A 23867-nucleotide genomic window follows, 5' to 3' on the forward strand; every position below is an offset into this window, starting at 1 on the left:
AAAGCAGTCATCATTGTGTTGCTGCTGTTTGTGGTTTGAGCTGGACTATCTTCCAGTGTTATTCCATTCGTCATAAGACAGCAGTTCTGTGGCTGGACTGGAACACAGTAGTTGAGCTTAAGCTTGTCTGAGAGATTCTGACATGAGCTTTATGCGATCAAGTTTTCGGAGGTTCTGTAGGGATTTATCACCTCTTTAGAATTTCTCTGTCTCTGAATCACATCTTAAAGTTGTGATGATGAGATTATTTCCAATACCATGGAGTAGGATTTTGATTAGGTCCTCTAGCCCTTGGTTCTTCGATGTTTGAGGTATATGATCCAGGTTTTGGAGGCAGTATGGTTGACGGGAAGACTTTGAAGGACATAAGCATTTCAGCACCAATTCACTTCCAGATCGATTGAGTCAATGCGGGATGGATGCAGGTGCAGGCTGATATGGTTGTGTACGTTTGCTGCTTTGTCCCCCTTCAATTGCAGGTTCATCCAACTGACTTGGTTGTCCAATGTCAGTCAAGGATAAGGGTTATCAATTGAGAAACTAGATTTTTTAGCTCAATAAGTGATCGTTAAAGTAAATGCAGCTACTTCAAGTAACTTGCTTCATCTCAGATGAAGCATTCCACCTATCTAATGAACGGTCTGTTGATTTACCGCTTATACGAATGTGTCACCAGGTCGAAATCAATTCCATGCCCAATGTGGAAAGAGGGATTTCGTTAATTCAAACCGGACCATACCACCAAAAGACAACATTAACTTTAGTATGCATTACAAACTGCAAATGCCCAACGATCATTCAATATTTTTGTGAAGTGGTAGCAAACAAACTGTCATCATCAGTTCATACAAACACCTTGCTTCTCATTCAGATGATCAAATGAAATTTCAGTGCAAGAGGGGATTGATAGCAAACCAGTCTGATGTAAGAATAACATGATTGCTCCATCTACCAGCATGCACCAAAAATTATGAGCATTAAAATCAGAATTCCCATCAGAGATGTTCAAACAGGTAAATCAGCCCAAATTCTGAATTTCCAATTGCAGATATGCTGTCAACAGTAATTGCTATCATGTTCAACAGATAACCACATCACAGGCCATGAGGAACCCATCAAATCTAGAATCTGCAACCGTCTTGCTGCTCTGCAGGTTGAATGCAAACCTTCACAAGCAAAGAATGAATCTGAATATTCCTGTTTTGAGGAGCAATGCAAGATATTCTGCTGTCAACTTGTCAAGGTCTTGCAGAAAAGGCATGTTGAGACCCATGGAAAAGACTTGACAATTTTGGTCTCCAAATTATTTGATCATTACCAACCAGGAGAGCACCAGGGTTGCCCACTGCAGTTGAGGAACAACTATGGCTGCAACAACAACTTACAAGATATCATTGGATTAGATAAGCTGTGGTTTTCTGACTACAATACATGTAAACTCAAGATGATCAGCAAACATTAGAAATCCTATTTTCATTTAGTTCAGCATAAGCAAGCATAAAAACAAGAAATTCAGGTTAGATGGTGAAATAGGAGGGACAAATTTTTCATGAACACACTGTCCTATGTTAGCTGTGCAGTAAGAAAACTCTGCAGAAATAGCAGCGACCTTCCAATAGTGGGGCCAACCGTCTCAATGTATACCTTTGAGTAGATATACCCATCCACATTCACTCCAAATGACCAAGAAAGACAAAAGAAACACGAGATTAAAAGGAAGACGTATGTATCAAAGGATATAGTCAACGTTGCGAAAGAAGATCTATCGTTCTTTCGTGTGAAAGCTACAACCCATACACATTGCATCTAGGTCATTTGTAAAGTTATCTGTGGCTTCTGGTGTGACCTTAGGCTAGGCTTTTTCTACAACCACTGGTGCCAAGTGTGCCGTCGAGCTAGGATTATCGAATAACTCTCGGTATCAAGAATGATATGTGAGTATGGGCAACATGGTAGCGATCCAAGCACACAACGCACTGCTCTCTATGGTGCAAAAGATGCACGGTAGCGGATCCGATCTACATTAGATTCATGGAGGCTCATGATTCTCAATCCCCCAGGTCAAAAGGCTTTTAGGCCTACCCCTTTATGCTAACTTGAGAGGTGTATGACTATAATTATAGCCTTGTTATGCAAGAATAAGTGTCAAACTTGATCTGTCGAAACCAATATATCTTGGTACAAAGGTTGCGGTAAATAATTCTGCCATATGGCAAGAATTCATTTACGTGGGCCTTCTTGATGTTTGTTACCGCTATGGTTGTCTGTGGTTGTTCAGAGGTAGGGGAACTAGCTATACATCTAAGCTCCTACGGGTCCTTAGATTAAGGCATTAAGGGTCCCTGTTGTTGCTTCAACATCTTAGTCTACCGACAAATGTAGATCCCCAACGCCACCCTTTGAGGCTTCTCCTCATTCCTCAAATTGGACTCAATCCAAAAGACCGTTAAGGAAGAAGTCTCCTCCCTCTCCCGGATCGGCTCATATCGGGCCAGCTGTTGCATCTGATTCCAGATTTGGTCCTCTTGCCACTGTAGAGCAGCAAGATTCTCAACCTATGGATGTTGCTGTCAAATCTTCCGGTGCATCCCAAAAAGAGAAACATAACTCCTAAATCCCCGGGATCAGAGTCCCCTCAATACAAGGTTGTTATCCTAGAAGAATCTAAAATCTTTGCAACCTAAGCAACAATCCAAATCTTTAACTCTAATCTCTATATCTTTGGCCTCAAATTGCAAGAAGGTGGTTTGGAGAGTGGTCTCTTCTAGCTCCAAAATCTCATCCTCCTCCAAGGTTATCCTCTTCTACTCCTACTGAAACCAAAGGCCCTCCACATGATCAAGGTACTTTTGCTTTTGCCTTTGCTCATCAAGCTTGCTTACTTGATCTCCATCATCAATTGGTTGTGCCTCTTGTTGAACATAGGTCCTCAACTCTTTATGCTCCTCAAGTGGTAGATGTATTTGGGCATCTAAAAGAGGGCTTGTCTCGCAGGAAGCTATTGTGTCATCCGATAGGAAGTTGGAGAATGTAACTTCTTCTCTTCCATCTTCTCTTTCTAAATAAATATCCTTTTCTAGAATTGTAGAGGTGCGGCTAAACCCCTTTTACTGAATATGCAAAGTATTAATTAGCCAATATGACCCTATAATTTGTACTTTTGTTGAAACTAGGCTTTCTTTCTAGGACTTGCCATGCATCAATTGTATTTCGGGTCTCTCTTGGGATCTATATATGGTGCCATCCATATGGCTCTTAGGAGGTATTATTGTTGTTTGACGAAAGGCGTTGGTTCAGATTACTTTCTTTCTTGTTGATGGACAAGCCTGCTTTGGTTTTATTACCCCCACCCAAGGCCTCTCGTGGATCATTGCTATAGATTATGCTAATACTAGTGGAGTTCAAAGACAGATTATGTGGGACTCAATTTCTAAAGCCATTCAAGTTCATCTCCCTCTTTTCTTACTGATAATTTTAATATCATCCTTCTACTGATGATAAGAAGGGAGGCAAACTTTTTATTGCTAATCGGGACATCAAAAAATTTAAATCTTTCATATACCACACTAGCCTCATCGACCTTGGCTTCAAGGGCCAAAATATACCTGGTGTAATAACCAACTTGGTTTGGCCAGAATTTGAAAAAGGCTTGACCGGATGTTTGCAACTGACACTTGGTATGACCTTTTTCTGAAGTCGTAGGTAGCTCACTTGGCTAGATTTTCTTCAGTCCATTGTCCTCTTCTTCTTACCATCACTCATAGGAGGCAGCATTATAAATCTCCATTCAGATTTAAAAAATTTTGGCTCCTTTGTGATATAATTAGGGATATAGTTAAAAATGCTTGGCACTCCAAGTACAATGGTCCTCCCACGGACTGTCTCTTTTTGTTGTTAAATAATATTAGAAAGCAAGTTGGCCCTTAGAATAAAAAAAGATTGGCAATATTTTCCACACAGTAGATCACATCTATTCCTATATCCTTTCTCTCCAAGAGCTTAAAGCCAAACAAGATGGTTTGCCTCCAAACCAACATCTTTCTTTATTGTCATATTTGTGGGCCTTTCACAAAAACTTATGCATGCAAGAGATTTTCTGGAGGTAAAAATCCAGAGTCTTTTGGTTAAAAGATGGTGATGCAAACATCTGCTATTTTCATCGATCCATTATTCTAAGACATTATTGAAATCTGATTTTACATCTTCAATCGGATACTAAAATATGGGTAGAAGTTGAAGAAGATATTTGTATCTTACTCCATCATTTTAAAGATCGGTGGGGTCTCAATATGCAATCTGAAGAGTTAGAGATTGCTCACATAGCTCATTCTCTCACAATTCCTCATAATGAAACCTTAACTTCTAAAATTACTCTAGCTAAAATTGAGAATGCTGTATTTTCTCTTTATCCGAATAAGGCCTCAGGATCCAATGGTTTTCAGTCCTTCTTTTTGGTCTTTTGGGATCTTATCAAAACTGATGTTATTGCGACTATTTTATATTTTTTCTAGACTTCCACAATGCTAGTTATATGGAAACAAACTTATATAGCTCTTCTCTCAAAGATTTCTAATCCTTTGGCTACTAAGCACTTCCGGCCTATTAGCCTTTGGAACACTATATACAAAATTACAGATAAAATTCTTGCAATTCATTTGTCTAAGGTCATATATCACCTCATTTCCTCTTTCCAGGCTACATTTGTTCAAGGTCAGAGCATTATTGATAATACCTTACTGGCATAAGAAATTATGCACTTTCTACATTTCGCATCTTCTAAATGTAGCCTTATGCTTCTCAAGCTTGATATGGAGAAAGCTTTTGATAGAGTTCAGTGGGATATTCTGAGTATGCTCTTTAAGATTTTCAATTTTTATAACAAGTTTATTTCATGGGTACTCACTTGCATCACACATCTTCAATTTGCTCTTCTAATAAATAGCTCTCTGACACAATTGTTATCTTCTACGTGTGGGCTTTGGTAAGATTATCCCCTTTCATCTTATCTATTCATTCTCAATTATGACTTATTTTCTTCATATATGCATAGTGCTATTAAGCTAAATTACTTTGGACATTTCAACCAAGACCTCAAGATTCTATAATTTTTCATATTTTCTATGCCGACGAGTGTCTCCTAGTCACAAGGGCTACTGTCGAGATGCTATCATCATGAAATCCATCATCGATGCTTATTGCTCTGCTTCTGGATAAGTCATCAACTTATCTAAATCTCATATTCTTTTCAGTTCATCTATTGCTTCCTCTATCAAAGAGCAGAATTTTCACCCTTTTCAGGTGGTAGCCAAAAGAAGGGTTTGGAACTATTTAGGTGTTCCTTTACCCAGCTCTTCTCCATTACCATCTAATTTTTGCTATCTCACAAGAAATTGGAGAGCAAAATTGTTGGATGGAAATAGAAAAATTTTTCTTTTGCTGGTAGAACCACCCTTCTCCGCTTGCTGCTGGCTTCCATTCCTCTCTACACCATGGCCTCCATTCATGTGCCGATTTTGGTTCTCAATTCTTTGAAAAAAGAATTCTATGCCTTCTTATGGGGTCATGCTTCTAACAAACGAGATCTTCATCTTCTTTCTTGGAGTAAGATCTACAATCCTAAAAGTAAAGGTGGTCTCGATTTGCAATCCTTGCACATCAAACAATTGGTCTTAGTAGAAAAAATTGCTGTCAATCTCATCCTCCATCCAACTTCATGTTGGGTCCAATTGGTTTATTCAAAATACAAATTGAAGGCACATGGATGGGCTATCATGGACCTCATCACTTTTCTATTAATTAGACCAAAATCAGAATTATTGTGGCCTAATTGCAATAAAGCTTAATTTGGATCTTGGGCCCTAGCACCTCTGTTATTGTGTGTCATGAAGACTTTCAATTTTTATAACAAGTTTATTTCATGAGTACTTGCTTGCATCACTCATCTTCAATTTGCTCTTCTAATAAATAGCTCTTTGACACAATTGTTATCTTCTATGTGTGGGCTTCGGCAAGATTATCCCCTTTCATCTTATCTATTCATTTTCAATTATAACTTATTTTCTTCATATATGCATAGTACTATTTAAGCTAAATTACTTTGGGTATTTCAATCAAGACCTCAAGATCCTATAATTTTTCATATTTTCTATACCGATGACTGTCTCCTAGTCACGAAGGCTACTGTCAGAGATGCTATCACCTTGAAATCCATTATCGATGCTTATTACTCTACTTCTGGGCAAGCCATCAACTTATCTAAATCTCATATTCTTTTCAGTCCATCTATTGCTTCCTCTATCAAAGAGCAGATTTTTCACTCTTTTCAGGTGGTAGCCAAAAGAAGGGTTTGAAACTATTTAGGTGCTCCTTTACCCAGCTCTCCCCCATCCCCATCTAATTTTTGCTACCTCACAAGAAATTGGAGAGCAAAATGTTGGATGGAAATAGAAAAATCTCTCTTTTACTGGTAGAACCACCCTTCTCCGCTCGATACTAGCTTTCATTCCTCTCTACACCATGGCCTCCATTCATGTGCCTATTTTGATTCTCAATTCTTTGGAAAAAAAATTCTATGCCTCCTTGTGGGGTAATGCTTCTAACAGACAAGGTCTTCATCTTCTCTCTTGAAGTAAGATCTACAATCCTAAAAACAAAGGTGGTCTCGATTTGCAATCCTTGCGCATCAAACAATTGGCCTTAGTAGAAAAAATTACTGTCAATATCATCCTCCATCCAACTTCATAATGGGTCCAATTGGTTTATTCAAAATATAAATTGAAGGCACATGGATGGGCTATCGTGGACCTCATCGATTTTCTATTAATTGGACCAAAATCAGAATTATTGTGGCTTAATTGCAACAAAGTTTAATCTGGATGTTGGGCACCAGCACCTCTGTTAATATGTATCATGATCCTGGGCTCTCCAATGTGTCCATATCCAGATCCCCTACCTTTGTGAATGAAGAAATTGATTTGTCTTCCTTTCAAGTTGCTGATTTCATAACTCTAGATCGCAAATGAGATGTACATGCCCTTGCAACTTACTTTAATGCAGATATGATGTCTGCCATTATGCAAATACCTTTTCCCTGCATCCATGGCGTGATTAGCTTATTTGGGTTCGTACAAATTCTCCAAAGGTTATTGTGTCATTCAGTAATCTCCACATAAGACCTTAACCACCAACCTCAACATTTTCAATGGATTTGGAAGCTTTCAATTTAGATGAGGGTGAAATGCTTTCTCTAGAAATTGATGTGGGATTGTTTGCCCTACAAATTTGCACTTAATAAAAGGGGCATTCTCCATGATAAAATGGCTTGTTGTGACCTTTGTGTCGATGTGGTGGAAGATCTTAACATGTCATTATATTATGTCCTTTTACTAAGTTAGACATATCTTGCATGACATCTAAGCAACATTTCGTTCCTCCTTCCTTGTCGGCTTTGACATCCTTATCAGCTAATGCCCAGGTAGAGAAGAGGATGAAAGCAATGATGAGTTATATGGCCTAGTTAATCTAAAAATGGAAGGATCTTTTAACAGCTTTCTACCTCTTCCAACCAATTGGTTAGGCAATTACTTTCTTATTTCATAAGCATCAATGAAGTTTTTGTTTTAAACTATTAACCAAAGTCCTGGAGCAGCTTTCGAGTGCAACTTCGGCACACTTTTTTCTCAAACATACTTGATCAGCTGCTCCCTCCCTCTGGCAAACTACTTTTAAACTTTGATGCTTCTATGCAACCTAACAAAATTGGGATTGCTTATATTATAAGAGATGCTTATGGCTCTCTTTTACTTGCTCAAGGCAAATGTCTCCCTCACTGCTCTATGGCTCATGCTGAACTCTTGGCAGCTTGAATGGGCTTAAAAGTTGTAACTCAGTATATCTCTGACAAAGAATTCTTATTGAAAGAAGATTCTTTAATGGTAATTTATTGGATTACCAACCTATCTTCATGTGAAATTGTTGATCTCTCAATTTATAAGGACTTATAGCCCTAAAAAATGTTCTCCTAGCTTACTTTATTTCACATATTAAAAGGGAACAAAATCAAGCTACAGGCTGACTTTCTAAATATGCTCTAGTTGGTGGTTTTTTCTTAACCTTGGGAGATTTGATAGCATCTCACTTGATATAAATTTTGCCAAATGATAAACTCCAAAATGTTTATATCATTTTATAAAACCATGAATGTACTTCCACTTATCCATCGCCATCTATGTAGATGGCTGTTTACTCCTAGGAGATTCATATCATGATATGTAATATGGCACATCATGGGGTTGGTAGTGGGCATCTTTGAGTCTTTAATTGGATAATATTGAAATTTTACTCTACTTTCACTTAAAATATCTTTATGACCCATCAATTACTGGGAAGATCTTCATACTCGATAGTTTATACTTTCTATATAATGGTGACTAGTAGGCTATTATTCTTTCAAAATTTATCCATCTATGATTACTCCTCTATTGTTATTCACATGCATACAAAGGAAAGAGTTAACCTACCTTTCTTCAAGCTTATTATAAAAATTATAGTTACTCTCTATGATGGCAAATTGTCACCAAGAATATACTCCTTGCTAACTCAACTTAATATATTGCTAACCTAGCTTTATTTGCTTTGCACTTCTAGTATTTATATCTTGAAACAGGTCTCTCAGGGCCTCTACTACAACACTACAACTATATTCAACTATCACAAGTTTAGCAGTTCTCCTATCAAGACTCCTGGATCCTCCTTACATACACTCAATGGCGTAGTGCTGCATCAAAAGCTCAAATCCTGTCAGGATACTTGCTATTCTCTATATTGTCATTCCATCTCTAAAAGTTTCGATGGCATGCCTAGATATACTATAGTCCCTATGAGGCTAAATGCTAAAGCTACAAGTCTCATCCACAGCTTTTATCTGCAGCAGCCTCTTACACAACTATATTAGCTTATCTATTACCTATGTGTCTATCTCATACTATATATTTCTAGCTTGTTTTCATTTTTTAAAATTTTATCATACTCTTTGCTCTTGTGGCCTACTTTTGGTCTTCTCAGTTCGTAAACAGGGTCACTCGAGTATACTGTATCTATCCTTTCCTTTTATATCCAAGTCAATGCCCTTACCAAAAAAAAAAAAAACTATAGTCTCGTTCAAAAAATCCCAAATATTGATGGATGTATGAGTTCATTTGATGTCATAATTTTCAGCAAGATTTTAACGAAGAATTCTGATACACAAGACTAATTGGTCTAGGAACCTTTTAAGACCACTCTCTATTTTATAGATAGGAGATTCTAATAGATTGGGACCTTCCTACTTGCCCTAACTTTGAGAAGCACTTGAACCTGTCTCTCTCTCTCTCTCTTTCAAAAAATAAATAAATAAAATAATATATATAATTATGAAACAACACACCCATCTTATATACTAGGTAAGTTTTATGATATGTTATCAACAACAATGCTCCATCAACCAGTAGAATGGTATCCAATCAATCCTAACTTTATAAAACGGCCTAATTGCTCAAAAAATTTTATATTTTCTTCCTTTTCAATTTTAGTATATCCTTTAAATTCTTTCAATAGGATATATGTACTTTATAAGTTGTTGTAATATTGGCCTACCGTCAACCACTATCTAACTTCTCCATTTAACTACAGACATAGAAATAATATATCAAATTTGGATAAAAAGACTAAGAATGTGTTGGAAAATAAGTCAGCTTGATAGAAGGGGCCGGGAAGGAGAGATTAAGGGGGATAGAGATTTATTTTTAGGGTTTCATTTGTTTGGTGATTGGTGAGAGGCCGAGATTAGGGTTCTTAGAAGATTTCCAATGGATGTGCTTGGAAGCTTGGATATATCAAGGGAATAACTATCTCAACCAATTCAATAGTACACAAAGATAAAATGCAATGTCATCATCAAGTTAAAGCTAGGTTATATACTTCATGGAGTAAAAGGAACCCAGAAGGGAGGTTTCTATAATGCCCATTTTAGATGGTATTCTTTTTTCAAATGCTTAGCTGAAATTGAAAGCTATTACCTATTGGTTGAACTATAGTTTTGTAGGATAATGAATGTGATTTTTTTTCAATGGGTGGAACCTAATATGTGTGATTATGGGAAGGAGATGGCTGCCATATTGACTAATTAGAGAGAGGGGCTTAAGGAGAAGCTTCAGCTGGTGGAGATGAAAGAAATCATTGGAGAGAAGGTGCAAATGTTGGAAGAGAAGACTGTCAAATTAAAGATTTTGAAGGTAAAATAAAAGATGAGTTTGGAAAAATTAAAATTGATAATGCAAAGTTGCAGAAAGAGAATAAGTACTTAAGAGTTAAGATTTAAGGCAAAAAAGAAGAGAAAAAATTTATGTTAGGGCCCTTGCATTCTCATGGATGACAATGCTACTCATGTACTGACTATTGCTGAGGATGAATTGGAAACAACCTCAATAGTATTTGCCTTAGTTTTTGATTTTTTATGTGAAGCAGTGGTTGAAAATTGATGTTTCATGTTTTGATGTTAGGATATATTGATATTAGGAGAATGATGTTAATTATGATCAATGAATCATATTATGCTATGTTAATATCCATTTGTCTTAGTATGAAGTTTCAGTATGTGTATGTAATCATCATTGAATTGTAGTGGACCTATATTTTTAATGTTTTAGAGTGATTGATACTACTGAGTGTTTTAGTAGTTTTAGCTGTTATATATTCCAAACAATGCACTGCAGTTACAAGCGATGGCAGAAGCACTCTAGTTTGAATAACATATATTTAAAGCCTTCTATTCATATGATACAAGCACTATATCATCAATAAAACAAATCTGAATAGATGAAAGTTTTAATTTTCGAAGAAATATGTGCACTGGAGTAAAAGCATTAACAAGAAAGTTTCAAACAAAATTTCATTTCATGTCAACCCATACAAATTTATAATGGCTGTTTAAAAGGACACTGTCCAAAATAAAACAACTGCAACACTTATGTATGACATATTCCAGATGCAAAAAAAATTACAAAGTCATTTAAAAATAGTCCAGAACAATTGGAATAACCTATTGTAATAAACACTCTACTAACTCTTCTTTTCTCTTCGATGTGATTGAGTCTGAGTTAATGATGAGCTTTGGCTACCTACAAAGATCTCTATGATTGAAGCATTTCTAAGTGATGGTTTGATTGTATTACCTCCAAGTGCAGGTCTGATGTTAATACCTCCAAAGATTTGAGTGGCACTACTTTGAAGCATCTTTAAATCATAAATATTGACAATAATTAGGATCAACATTACATATAGGCTTAGTATGCAACAATGATAAATGACATTACCTTAACATAATTTAGTCCAATCTTAGGAGATTGATAGACACCATAATCTTGCATGATCTGTGATAAAGATTATATGCAATTTTAGCATTTTAGTACATTGAATTGTAATTAAAAAGAACTAACATTTATACTGAAGTAAATATGAAACAATATTACTCTTTGTCTGTCACTTGCAATTAGATTTTGCCCTCTTTGCCTTTGTGATACTCTTGGCCTCCTTGCACTCATTGGCATTTGAGAAGTGACTTTTGCATATTGATCCTTTCATAGTCTACTTCTTCCCCTAACCTTCAAGTAGCATAAAATTTTACATAGTCATTATGACTCATGTAGGACTATATGGCATCATACATTATATTCTTTATATATACTAGAAGCTTCTTAGGTCTAGATCCTTTATATTGGTCCTTGTGCTTGCATGTTCTTTTGTTATAGCCACATTGGCCACAGGCCTCATATTGCTTTTTTAGTCCAATTCTAGCTAGCTTGTTGCTATTTTTGGGTTCCTTCATCATTATCCTTCCTTCTATTCTTTTTAAGCCTTTCAGGCATCTTCTTGATGGGAGGGGGCATGATACTCTCATTGTTATCTTAGGGCCACATCCTTTGGCCATTCAATGGGTGCAATGCATATTGATAAGCCATCAAGAATTCTTTCTTCTTGTGGCACTCATCAACATACAAATCTGCATCTTGTTTCATCTAATTGATGCATAAGATTGCATGGATGTACGATATGCCGGTTAAGTCCCATTGCTTACATGAGCAAGACTTCTCACTAAGGTCTACAATATATCTATCATCTAAAACTCTAACTTTAACTCTCCATTAGGCCTAGGAGTGTATACCCTGGACCCCACTTTAGCATTTTTCAACTTTTTCCTTATTCTTGGACATATGTTGCCATCTAAATTTACCATCATTTGTTTCTTCTCAAATGTCCTCTCCATCAATGCAACTCATATATCTTCTAACATATCTATTATATGTTTGTGCTTTGCTTGAACAATGTAACCATTAAAAGTCTCTGCTCGGTTATTGTCAATTATGTCATACTTTGAAAAGATACTAATAAATGCCTTATAGAAGTAGACTGGATCTTGGTTCATAAAGTCTTTAATAGCCTTGGCTGATAATTCTTACATCTCCTTAATGGCATCCTTAACATCCACCTAATTTATTGCCTATACAGCTATCCAAAATCATTTTTTAAGTGCATGGCCAGTGCTAGATTTTCTCCAAGTGACATATATGTGCCTCGCATGGTTTTTGTGCTCTATATATGGAATCAATTTTCTAACTGCATTAAGAAGGCCCTGCGGCAAACAAGGTTGCATGTTAAGTTATACAAGGAAAAGCATTCTCACCCTTAATAATTGTCTAAGCTATTAGAAGCATCTGATTATTCTCATCTCTTCCTACAATACAAAGAAGTTCACCTCTTAAAAATATCTTTAAGAAACAACCATCCAATCTAATGATTGGTCTGCATCTTATTTGCCAACCTCTCTTCAGAGCATCAAATCCGACATAAAATCTATGAAATATAGCTTCCCCCTAGTAGTTGGCCTATCAACTTCAATCTTAAAAATTTTATTCTTATTTATCCTTCTTAGCTCTAAAATATAGGACCACAACTTGTTGTAATGCTCCTCCAATATACCTATAATTATTATCAATGCCTTCCACATGGCTCTATAATACTATATCCTAGTTAGAGTCAAGGCATATTTTTCTTTTACCTCTTCTTCCATCTCTTTCACACTCCAATTAAGGTTAATCCTGAACTTATTACCATATTTCTTGGCAAGCCATTCAAAATTAGCTTGTTTATTTCTCAAACTTCTGCAATACTTACATTTATTTTCAAGTGATTTTATAACAAATAACTTCTAATCCATATTTTTCTCATCACTCCTTTCTCATCTAATATTATATTCATTTACTATAGCATATCTCTGAATAGCATCCTTAAACTATTTAGGGCCCTCGAACTTCATCTCCAATTCAAACTTTACATCCCCATTATCGCAATTTGGATTGTAATGAGTGTACCTTACCCTCCTCTTACTTCTGAATTCCAATTGATTATTTTTACCACTATCTGGAGTTAAGACTTTAGCATCTGAAACTTCATAGTCACTATGATAACCATGAATTTATATAAAAAAGGAAGCTTTATTACCTTCAGCCATTCTAAAATCTGGCCCAATAGTATCTAATCTTTGTGCATCGGGTCCACTTACATGAGATCCAACATCATCTACTCCAAGTGTATCTGATTCAATAGCACATGATCCAACATCATCAGCTCTACTTTCAAGTCCACCTACTCCAAATCCAAGATCATGAACTCTAGTACTGTCCTTTTGCTTCACATCTTTCTTTTTATTCCTAGCTTCTAGATATTCTTCATCATCTATCATGAGCTCATCATCACTCACAGTCTCTTCAGAGTCACTTAGCTCCATTGGCACATAGTCAAAATCATGATCTTCATCAGTACACTTGTTACTACCATAAGTATTACAATATGACTATTTCCATCAATTTCATTTAGTATATCAATGACTATAGCCTTAGCATCAAACTCCTTAACTTCAATTATAGTTTTACCCTTCAAGTTTTGAACAGTTACAACTTTTATATACATCACAATAGTCTCATTTTGAAGTGCAATGGGCACTATTTTCATCACTTTATTGTCCTTCTTACTTTTTCTAACACCCTCACTTATATTCATGTCTGGAACTCTATACCAAATTCTTGATATCTTTTTATACCCTAAGTCCTTAACCATGTCTACCAACTCAAAGTATGAAATGAAATCTAGATCATAGTTATCCCATATATCAACTTTCCTTTCTACAAATGTTATTTTCGAATGTCTTTGTAAAGTACCTCCATGATGCATTTGCATATTAAACATATCTTTCATTTTATATAATAAAATCATATTATTACCTACTGTTAGTAAACAAACTAATATAAAATTTATTAAAATAATTCATATATAACCTTGCATCATTTTATTCAAGTATTCCAAATAGCATATCTGACATACACTATGTAATGCATGTAATATTAGGCAAAATTATAGTCTTTGTACTTATTTGTCATCCTAATACAGTACAAAACTATAGTTAATTAATCAAAGGAATGGCCTACTAAATATAATATGAAACTTAGTTTTATCTTTTATTGCAAAAAGATCACAGATTTTTTTTCAAATAACTTGATAAGGGACCATTGAGGGGGGAGTTCGATGAGAGACCACTCAGAGAGAAGGAAATAGTGCTCTGTTGCTGAGTTGATTATCCACTCCACTATATCAAAACTTCCAAGGCCCTTTAACTTATTATTTTTTAATTTCAAACCCTAATCTAGCCCTTCACCCTTTTAAGCACATACAAATGAGGGGCATTCAAGAACAAGTTTCCAAATGCAAAGCCTAAACCCAACTCTCACCCCATTCAACCAGTCTCCTCTCTCTATCTCTCTATCTCGATATTTCTCTCATTTTTCCACCTATATTTTGGACTTAACACCACATGTCATCCTAATAGTATTGACATATCATTTTCATGTCTCAATTAAATGAGAAGTTGGATGGCGGTTGACAGCAGGCAAACATTGCAACAATTTATAAAGTACACATATCTGGTTGCAAAAAATTTAAAAGATGTGCTAAAATTGAAAAGGAGAAAAAGTATAAAATTTTTTAAGCAATTAAGCCTTTATAAAAATAAACAACCAGTTCTGTGAACATTTTTTTGCCAGAAAATCTGCAAAGAGAAAAAAAAAAAAAGAAATAAAAACTATAGAAAGCTTGTAAGAAAGAGAATAGAACAACCATAAAGGAAGAGGATTTCATGCACTTTGACGGGAAGAGACCTACTTTTCTTTCAAAAGATATTACTCATACAAATAATTTTAGGCCATCTTTAATAAATTTTGACCTCCCATTTGTTTGTAACAAGTTTTCCCTTGAAATTATTCAAATGAAAGCCAAATATTGGAATAGAAGAATATTACTACTGATCACCTATCATAGAGAAATTATTGGTCAGAACAAACCTACCACGTATATCTTGCACTATCCAATAATAAACCAACACGCCATCTTAAAAGGTTAAAAAATGTACTGTTATCTATACTCGTTTGAAATTTTTAAATGAAAAATTATTTTTATTGTTTTGAACGAAAAAAATTCACTTTTCTGGATGGTACGCAGGTTTGTTATTAGGTGATGCAAGATATACGATAGACTTGCTCTAATCAATAATTTCTTCCTATCACACCACCACTCCATTCACCAGGCTGATGTAGCAGCAAGGGATTGGTGTATTGCTGACTTCCATTCCTTAACAAAATACCATTTTTTTTTACTTACTTGGCAATTAAACAGAGAGTACAATGCTTGATAAAAGTTTAAGCAACTAGATATCGAGAAATGGAAAGCCTAAGACAGCCAAAGTAGATTCTCAACGTTACAACTCAAAGCCACTCGAGGCATCTCCCAGGAGAAAACCGTTTAGATGTGCAACAGTTACATTGCAACCAGATAACATTATAATATTGAAAAGCCACAAATTTTATAACGCTTAGAATTTTAACAAAAAAAAAAAAAAAAAAATGAAGACCCCATGATAATTGGTGTGGCATTTCTTACGAAAGAACTATGAATTTGATTCTCATATGCAATGTTCCAGTATACAAAACAGTTATCATTTCATTTTCTATGCATACAAGAGTGGCTGATTACTACCAGACAAAATTACTTCTCAAAAAACAATTTGATCGCATATTTACAGTTACAGGTATGGATGGAGAAACTGAAGAAATTATATGACTAGGGGCTAACAAATCTATGCTCGTTTTCAATATCAGTACTATTATTTCCTGCCTGCTGCATCTGCTTTCTTTTGGATTTGTTTTTCACATCTTCTTCCTTCTCATCAACAAAAGAGAAGAATGAATAAAAGCTGCGCGCAGACCGCGAGCTTCCTTGACCAGAAGAGTCAGTCTCCTCCAGGGGGTAGTGCCGAATAAACTGGCGCAACATGAGGAAGAAGTATATGATGAGAGAAACTGTACATGCCATTCCACATATAAGAAACAGACCCCAGAAGCTTCCAAGATCGAGCTGATCAGACTCCAGATCAATGCTTTGAGAGCTGCATGCACTCCTCGTCAGCCATTTGTTATGAATCCTTTGGAGATCCCCATTCTCCGACAGGGTAAGAATGGCAGTTGACAAGTCAACAGCTAAGGCGGAATCTCGTGGGAAAGCCTACAAGGAGAACATAAACAATTAATAACTAGAAATGTAACCTGTTAACGTTACATGAATGGTAAGAGAGCACTATGATAGATTTGGATATGAAAATAAACATAAAATCAAACCGAGAGAGAGAGATTAGGGGGAAAACTAGAGAAAAAGAGAAGATTTTTGGATATAACATATCATTTTCAAAATAAGAATCCATTTTTCACATACAGTTTATGCATAAGAAGAAAACACAGGGTTTGTACCATAGGTTTAACTGCAGCCCTATATCATATGTATGTGCACAGTATCCACCATCATACACAATTCATTATGACCAGCTCTTCTAATGACATAAAATCCCACCATTTTTATTCCTCTTCATTTTTTTTCTCTTTGAGAAATAACATCATCCCTTCAAATAATAACTGCTTTTCTAGTCAAGGCTACTTTCATCAAGAAAGGGATATGTCAAATACCTCGAAGAATGATTATGCCTTAGTGTTAAGTGTATGCTTAGTCTTTAGAATGTATGGAATTCCTTGTTTTGCAGTACCTTAACAAGAGCCCTGGAGACAACTAAAGAACATTATGTAGAGATAAGTGAGAATGAATCATATACTTTGCATACATTGTAGAGTTTTTGTATTGTGTGGGCAGCATAGTACATGTGTACAAGACTCACAATGCAGGAAACATAAACCTGTATCTGGGTATATAAATACGTGCATGGATAGCAATGGAGTCGATTCTATTTTCTTCAATTTAACACTGTTCTACATGGTATCAGAACTCTGATGATTCCTCTTAACGTTCATATTACCATTTTGCTCCAAGCTGCAGCATATCATGTTACCAAATGCTGGCTCCTGAGATTTGATGCCCAACAGAAGAAACATCCTATGTAATTATCTGCTTAATTTGCTGCTTATTCATTCTATTTCTGTTTTAAACACCAAAACACTTCAGGCATTGTTCATTTTTTTGTTGTTTTCGTTAGGAGAAGCAAAAACGTTTGGGGTATTTCTCAACTCCTCTTGAAGTACCCAACCTGCAAAGCCATTCTTTCTCCTAGTTTATGGATACTCTTTATTATTCGTATCTTTCCCAAGGTTTGGATCTGTTCATTCCAGCTTTGGAGGGATACTTAGCTACCTACAATATTCCTGCTCTTTTAATTGTATATGTTTTCTTTTTATTGGATGTACATACTTGTTGATAAATCTTTTATTGAATGTGCATACTTGTTTAAAATTTGATATATATGACAAGAATAAACTTACTTTGAGCCTAACTATGATTTTTACCCCACCAATAAGTGTTATATATTGGTACTTAGATTATTTCGGAACTTAATAGTTTGGCACTGCCATAGGGTATAAATATGGTATTTTGGTCCACTCTGCAAAATATAAGTATGGTATTTTAGCCCACTCCATAGGATATAAGCGTGGTTCTCTGACCCTAGCACAATATATAAGTATGGTCATAGTCAAATAGCTTGTTGAGTTGAATACGATATTTTATGTTGTTCTCATGAGCAATCATATGAATACCTGAGCAAACATAAATATTCTTGATTAAAAAAAAGAATGCCTTATCAAATATAATAATTCTGCTTATATACTTAATATTAACAAGAAAATTTTATTTGCTTTATTGCTTGATTTATCTAGTTAAGATGTTTTTTTGTCCCTTAAGCTCATTATTTGGTCTCTTCTTTCTTTACAAATGCAGAGAAATATTACTAACAGGGTATTATAATAGGAGTGTGTTTAGATGCAAGAACAGGATGTTCGATATAGCCTACGAATTAGTATTTGTTTTCTTAGTATAAATGCTCGAAGGATTTCATAGGTTTCTATTTTTGGTTTAACATTTCGAAAATAGTTGAATTAGATTCTTGTAAACAAAGTTCTTGAACTTTCTTGCTAGTTTTTGGACGTGTTAGTCATTAGATTTATAAATTTCTATTAAATGTTATTACTTCTGTCTAATGAGTATAGGTTAAGATGCCTTCACATCGGATGAAAAGTTTTCCAACATTGTTAGGGAACCTTTGAAACCTGTCTCTCCCAGTAGGAGGGTATCATTAATCCTGCTAGGACAGCCAAATAGAGTAGCACAAACTTGGAATGATCCAATTAATGCAAATACTAATTGGGATGTTGCAGTTGCAACAACAGCTAAAACAATGGCAGTTGCATCAGTAACGGTACAATAGTAGCTAGTATGACAATAGTAGCAGGGCATTGGGGATCCATAAAAGCAGCACAATAGCCCCTCCGAATTTAAGTGGTACCATCAGCTTTTTAGGGAACCATATTACTCCTAGAGGCTGAAATTTCACTGAAAGAAATGGTAAAAGCATTTGCAGACAAGATCCCAGGATGAACAGAAGGTGTCCTATACCTCCTACATGCTGTAAGGAGAGGGATATCATTGGTGGAAAATTTTCGAGCACAAGCATGAGCATGATGCAGAAGTATGCACTTGGGAGAGGTTTTGATTCTATGAGAAGTACTTCCCTCAAAACACAAGAATCCAAAAGGAGCCAATGTTCATCATATTGAGACAAAAAGGCATGATAGTGGATCAATATGTGGTCCAGTTCACTGAGCTAGCTAATTTATGCCAAAGCTGGCAAAGGATAAGATTATTCGAGTTCATAAATATGAGATGGACTTGAGGTCAGAATTAGAGAAAAAGAGGTACTATTTCCGTTAACAACTTATGGAGCTGTAATGAGCAAGGCCTTGGCAATTGGAAGAGAACTTAATGAACCATGGGCTGAAATTGAGAGAAATCAAAAGAAAAGGACTAGGCCAAGCGGATTTCAAGGGCAAACTAGTAGAAACAGTGGAGGTTCAACCAAGAGACCTGCTAATGATATTGCAAGTAACAAGACTCAGCAGATGGTGGTGATTGATGCTCTTGGTGTGGTAGGGACCATGTTGACAAGGACTATCACTAAAATAGCAGTGCATGCTCTGGATGTGGCCCGATAGGCCACAAGATAGCAATGTGTCTGCACAGGAAGGAGATCGACTACTCATAAAGCTCAGCCTCAACATATAGAACCCCTCCAATTGGACAAAACAAGGTGGAAAGTCAAAGACCTAGGACTCAAGTGCAGGTCTATGATCTCACATAACATGATGTTTAGGCCTGTAATGCACTGGTGATAGGTAACATTCGGTGTCTAATATTTATGTGTTGTTTGATCCAAGTACTACTCATTCTTTCAAATATCCACTGCTCTTATTAGAAAACATAACATGCTGTATGAGACAATGGAAACTGAGCTGTGAGTAGGGTTGTATTAATTACTATTCTATTTGCAAGTCTGTATAGTCAGAATAAGAGAGAGAGAATTGCTTGCAAATCTAAGTATTAGATATGCAAGATTTTGATATAATAATAGAGATGGATTTGCTATCTCCCCACCATATGTCAGTTGATTGTCATAAGAGAAGCATGAACTTCTAGTTGTCAGATCAACCAGAGTCCGATTTTGTTGGACGTACAGGAATTGGCCCTCCATATGTGGTATCAGCCTGGCAAACTGTGGGGGACACTTGGCAGGGTGAATTAAAATTGAAGATATTCTTTTTGTATGTGAGTTCCTGCATGTTTTTCCAGAGGACTTGCCAAGATTGCCGCAAATAGGGAGACTGAATTCTCTATTGATCTAGTATTAGGTTTGAGTACAATCTCTAAGGCCCCTTACAGGATGGCTTCTAAGTTGGAAGAGCAAAATGATCAGCTTCAAGACTTTCTCGATATGGGTTTTTTAGGCTTGGTGTAACTCCACGGGGAGCTGTAGTATTATTCATGAAGAACGATGCAAGCATGCAACTATATATTGGTCATAAGGAGCTGAACAACAATATTGTAAGAAACAAGTACCCTTTATGTCAAATAGATGATTTGTTCGATCAGCTGGAAGGAGCATAGGTTTTCTCTAAAACTGACCTTCAATTTATGTATCACCGGTTAATGTTAGAAAACCAAGTAGAGTTGCATGTATAGATTTCAAAACTCTTTTGAAGTAGCAACGAAAAATGATCTAAGTTAAATCCTTTAACCCCACATGCAGTAGATCTAATCTATATCTACCCGAACTCTGAATCTAAGACATGCATATAATTTAAAAATTAAAATAAATTTGAGATCAGATCTCAATACTTTGCGTGGGTTGAAATTCACCGCAACCGATGATTTTACATCTATCAGGTCTTGAGCCGCATACATGTTCGGCCTCTACAGATACCATCAGGATCAACCTTAAACTCTTCTTTTTATTGTAGATCCTTTTTCTTCAAGTAGGATCTCAGCCTTTGAACCTTTGATCACACGTTAAACTCTGACTGCAGTTTCAACGCTTGAACTGCAGCCTTTCTCCCTTTTACTTGAGGTAGAAGAAGACACCCTTCATCTTGGGCGTGTGAGAGGATGGGACAGCCAATACTTGGGCATTGGAAAGAGAGGAAGAAAAAAGGAAGCATCGAGAAGGAGAGGAGTCTTTGAATTCTCAAATTCAATTTTTTTCAATTATTTTTAAATCCTAGGAGACCATCTTCTTAAATAGGCTTTTCTTGATTCTAAATCATTATCCAATCAGGCTAACAAGTTTAGATCATATCTCATAAAGCCTCTTACCTTTTAATCTGATTTTCTTTTCAAAAAAATCAGATCTAATTGGAAAGGCCCTTGCCTCAAAAGTCAAGTGGATGTGGCGCCTTCATCTTATGAGGCAAGATAAGTGGCGCCACCTGATATTTAAGGCAGATAGTATGGGCACCCCTTAGGGTTTTCATGCACATGAGAGGGGGCGTGGCCCCTCTCTCTCTCCCCCCTTCCATGCCTAATCAAGAGAGGAGGTGGGCCCCTCTCTCTATCACATGCCTTATCCAAGGATAGGTGCCATCTCTTCTTTCCAATAATTTTCACATCACATTAGGAAATAACAAAGAAAAAAATAAGAGATTAGTTAGCCAACTTATTGACTTAATCCAATCTTTTTGGGCCCATAAATAGGTGCCCCACAAAACCCAAATCAAAATGGATTTAAATTAGGTACAAGGCAATGGACTTGATTCAATCCATATCTAATATCAAGGTTCAGAGAAGAATTAGGTTTAACTATGTGCTAGCTGGTTCTCATAAACCCAATAGGATTTTACTAAATCCTAATCCAATTAGAACTTCATAAACACAATTGATTAATTCAAGATTAAATTCCTTAATGTGTGACCCCATAAGTTCTATTCTATATGGTAATGAGATATATTGTGATCTCTATTATAATATCATCAAAACTTCTTTGGATGGGTTGAAACAATTCTAGCTCTTCCCTTCAAGGATCATCGATCATCAAGATGACGCACGATAAGTCCCACAATCCACCAGTGACACCTAGCAGTATATAGTGGCAACCCAGTAGAATGAAAGTACGAATCCTTAGGTACAGTTATCGTATGATTCAGTTCTTCTATTGTGAGTCCCGACTTGACGGAGGTCATGAAAAATTCGTCAGACCCCATCGTCGGTCATATGCTAGATTGGCTCGACTTGAGTTCACTTGTGAATTTTGTAGAAACTCTTTTCCAGAATTTACACTTGCTTTAGACAAAGACTTTCTGAACTCAGTCTTGCAAATCGCATAGAAATTTTTCTTTTCTACCAAGATCGATAGATTTCTTCTAGGTACATCCTACTCTTAACAGTGAACCTGAACCTACGGTAGTCAACATACACAGCAAGGATCCGAATAGCTAGGGATCAAGAAAATATGCAGTCAAACTCAGTAGCCTCGCTGTGAATAGCCAATGACACCGCAGGTCAAAAGACCACTCATACTACTGCAGCATCAAGATAACCACTAACGAGTAGACATCTAAGTAATTTTTTATGTTTGTCACGCTCAGTGCAAATTGTTCTCTAACAACCATCCACACTCTCACTCCAATGTCCCTACACTGTGGATCCGAGACTCATCTACCTATAAGAGAGGTGATAGTGCACCGATCTTAAATGAATTAATCACTGTCCTCCGTGACGATCCTTTGATCAAGAGCATTTAAAAACTAACCACTAACTAATGTATATCTCAAACTCTCAATATTTGAGAATATACAAAAATCATTTTTGTTAATCTCTAGAACAAATCATGGACGCATAAACATGATTGAAAAAAAAAATTATTAATATAAAAAATATTACAAGTACAAAATTAAGCTCTAGAATTTTAAAATGTGTTAGCCAACAATTGACTTCTAAGATACTCATCTAACAAACTCCTACTTGATCTAAAATCAATTGGCCATATACTTAAGGTCCATCTTCTCAAGGTGAGCTTTGATCTTCTACTGGATAAGAGGCTTGGTTAGTGAGTCCGCTATATTTTATATGGAGTCAACTCTCTGCATCTCGACGAACTTCTCGAGATATTCGCGTATGATGTGAAACCACCGCTCTATATACTTGAACTTCTGATGAGACATGAGCTCCTTAGCGAGAGCTATGACGTCGTTATTATTGCAATACAGTGCAATGACATCTAATAACATTACACCCAGCTCTGCAATGAACTTTTTAAACCAAAAGACTTCCTTAGCAGCTTCAGAGGCAGCGATGCACTCGGCTTCATGATCGAATCTACAATGATCGGCTATTTGAAACTCTTCCAGCTAACTGCACCACCATTATACAAAAAAATACACACCAATGTAGACTTTCTATCATCGACATCAGTCATAAAGTCTGAATCAATGTATCCCTCCATTTTCAGCTCCGATCTTCCAAAGATCAAGAACAAATCCTTAGTTCTTTTCAAGTACTTAAGGATGTTCTTCACAGCAATCTAGTGTTCTTCATCTAGATTCGTCCGATATCTACTCATGACACTCACGATAAGGGCTATATCAGGTCGTGTACATAACATGGCATACGTGAGACTCCCTATTGCCAAAGCATAAAGGATTTTGCTCATGCGCTGAAGCTCCTCAGGTGTATCAAGGCACATCTTTTTGGAAAGATGAATACCATGTCTAAAGGGCAAAAAATCCCTCTTGGAGTTTTTTATGCTGAACTTTTTCAGCACCTCCTCTATGTACATTCGCTGTGAAAGTCCTATCATTCTCTTAGATCTATCTTTATAGATCTTTATACCAAAATGCAGGAAGCTTCTCTTAGATCTTTCATGGCGAATTCTTTTGACAACCATATTTTGACTGATGTTAGCA

The 23867-nt window shown here is 36.2% G+C and overlaps 1 protein-coding gene across 4 annotated transcripts in view; it reads right to left on the reverse strand.

Moving 5' to 3' along the window:
• Positions 1–16004: 16004 nt before the first annotated feature.
• LOC105042750 (glutamate receptor 3.1) overlaps positions 16005–23867 on the reverse strand; it is a 43365-nt gene continuing 35502 nt past the window's right edge. For all 4 annotated transcript variants that reach the window (XM_019849724.2, XM_010920054.3, XM_073256744.1 and 1 more), the window contains exon 7: positions 16005–16644. In XM_019849724.2, the coding sequence (XP_019705283.1) occupies positions 16204–16644 (441 nt within the window). In that variant the 3' untranslated portion in view covers positions 16005–16203. The remainder of the gene's footprint in view (positions 16645–23867) is intronic.

This window comes from Elaeis guineensis, chromosome 4 (assembly GCF_000442705.2).
Source record: "Elaeis guineensis isolate ETL-2024a chromosome 4, EG11, whole genome shotgun sequence".
Lineage (NCBI taxonomy): Eukaryota > Viridiplantae > Streptophyta > Magnoliopsida > Arecales > Arecaceae > Elaeis > Elaeis guineensis.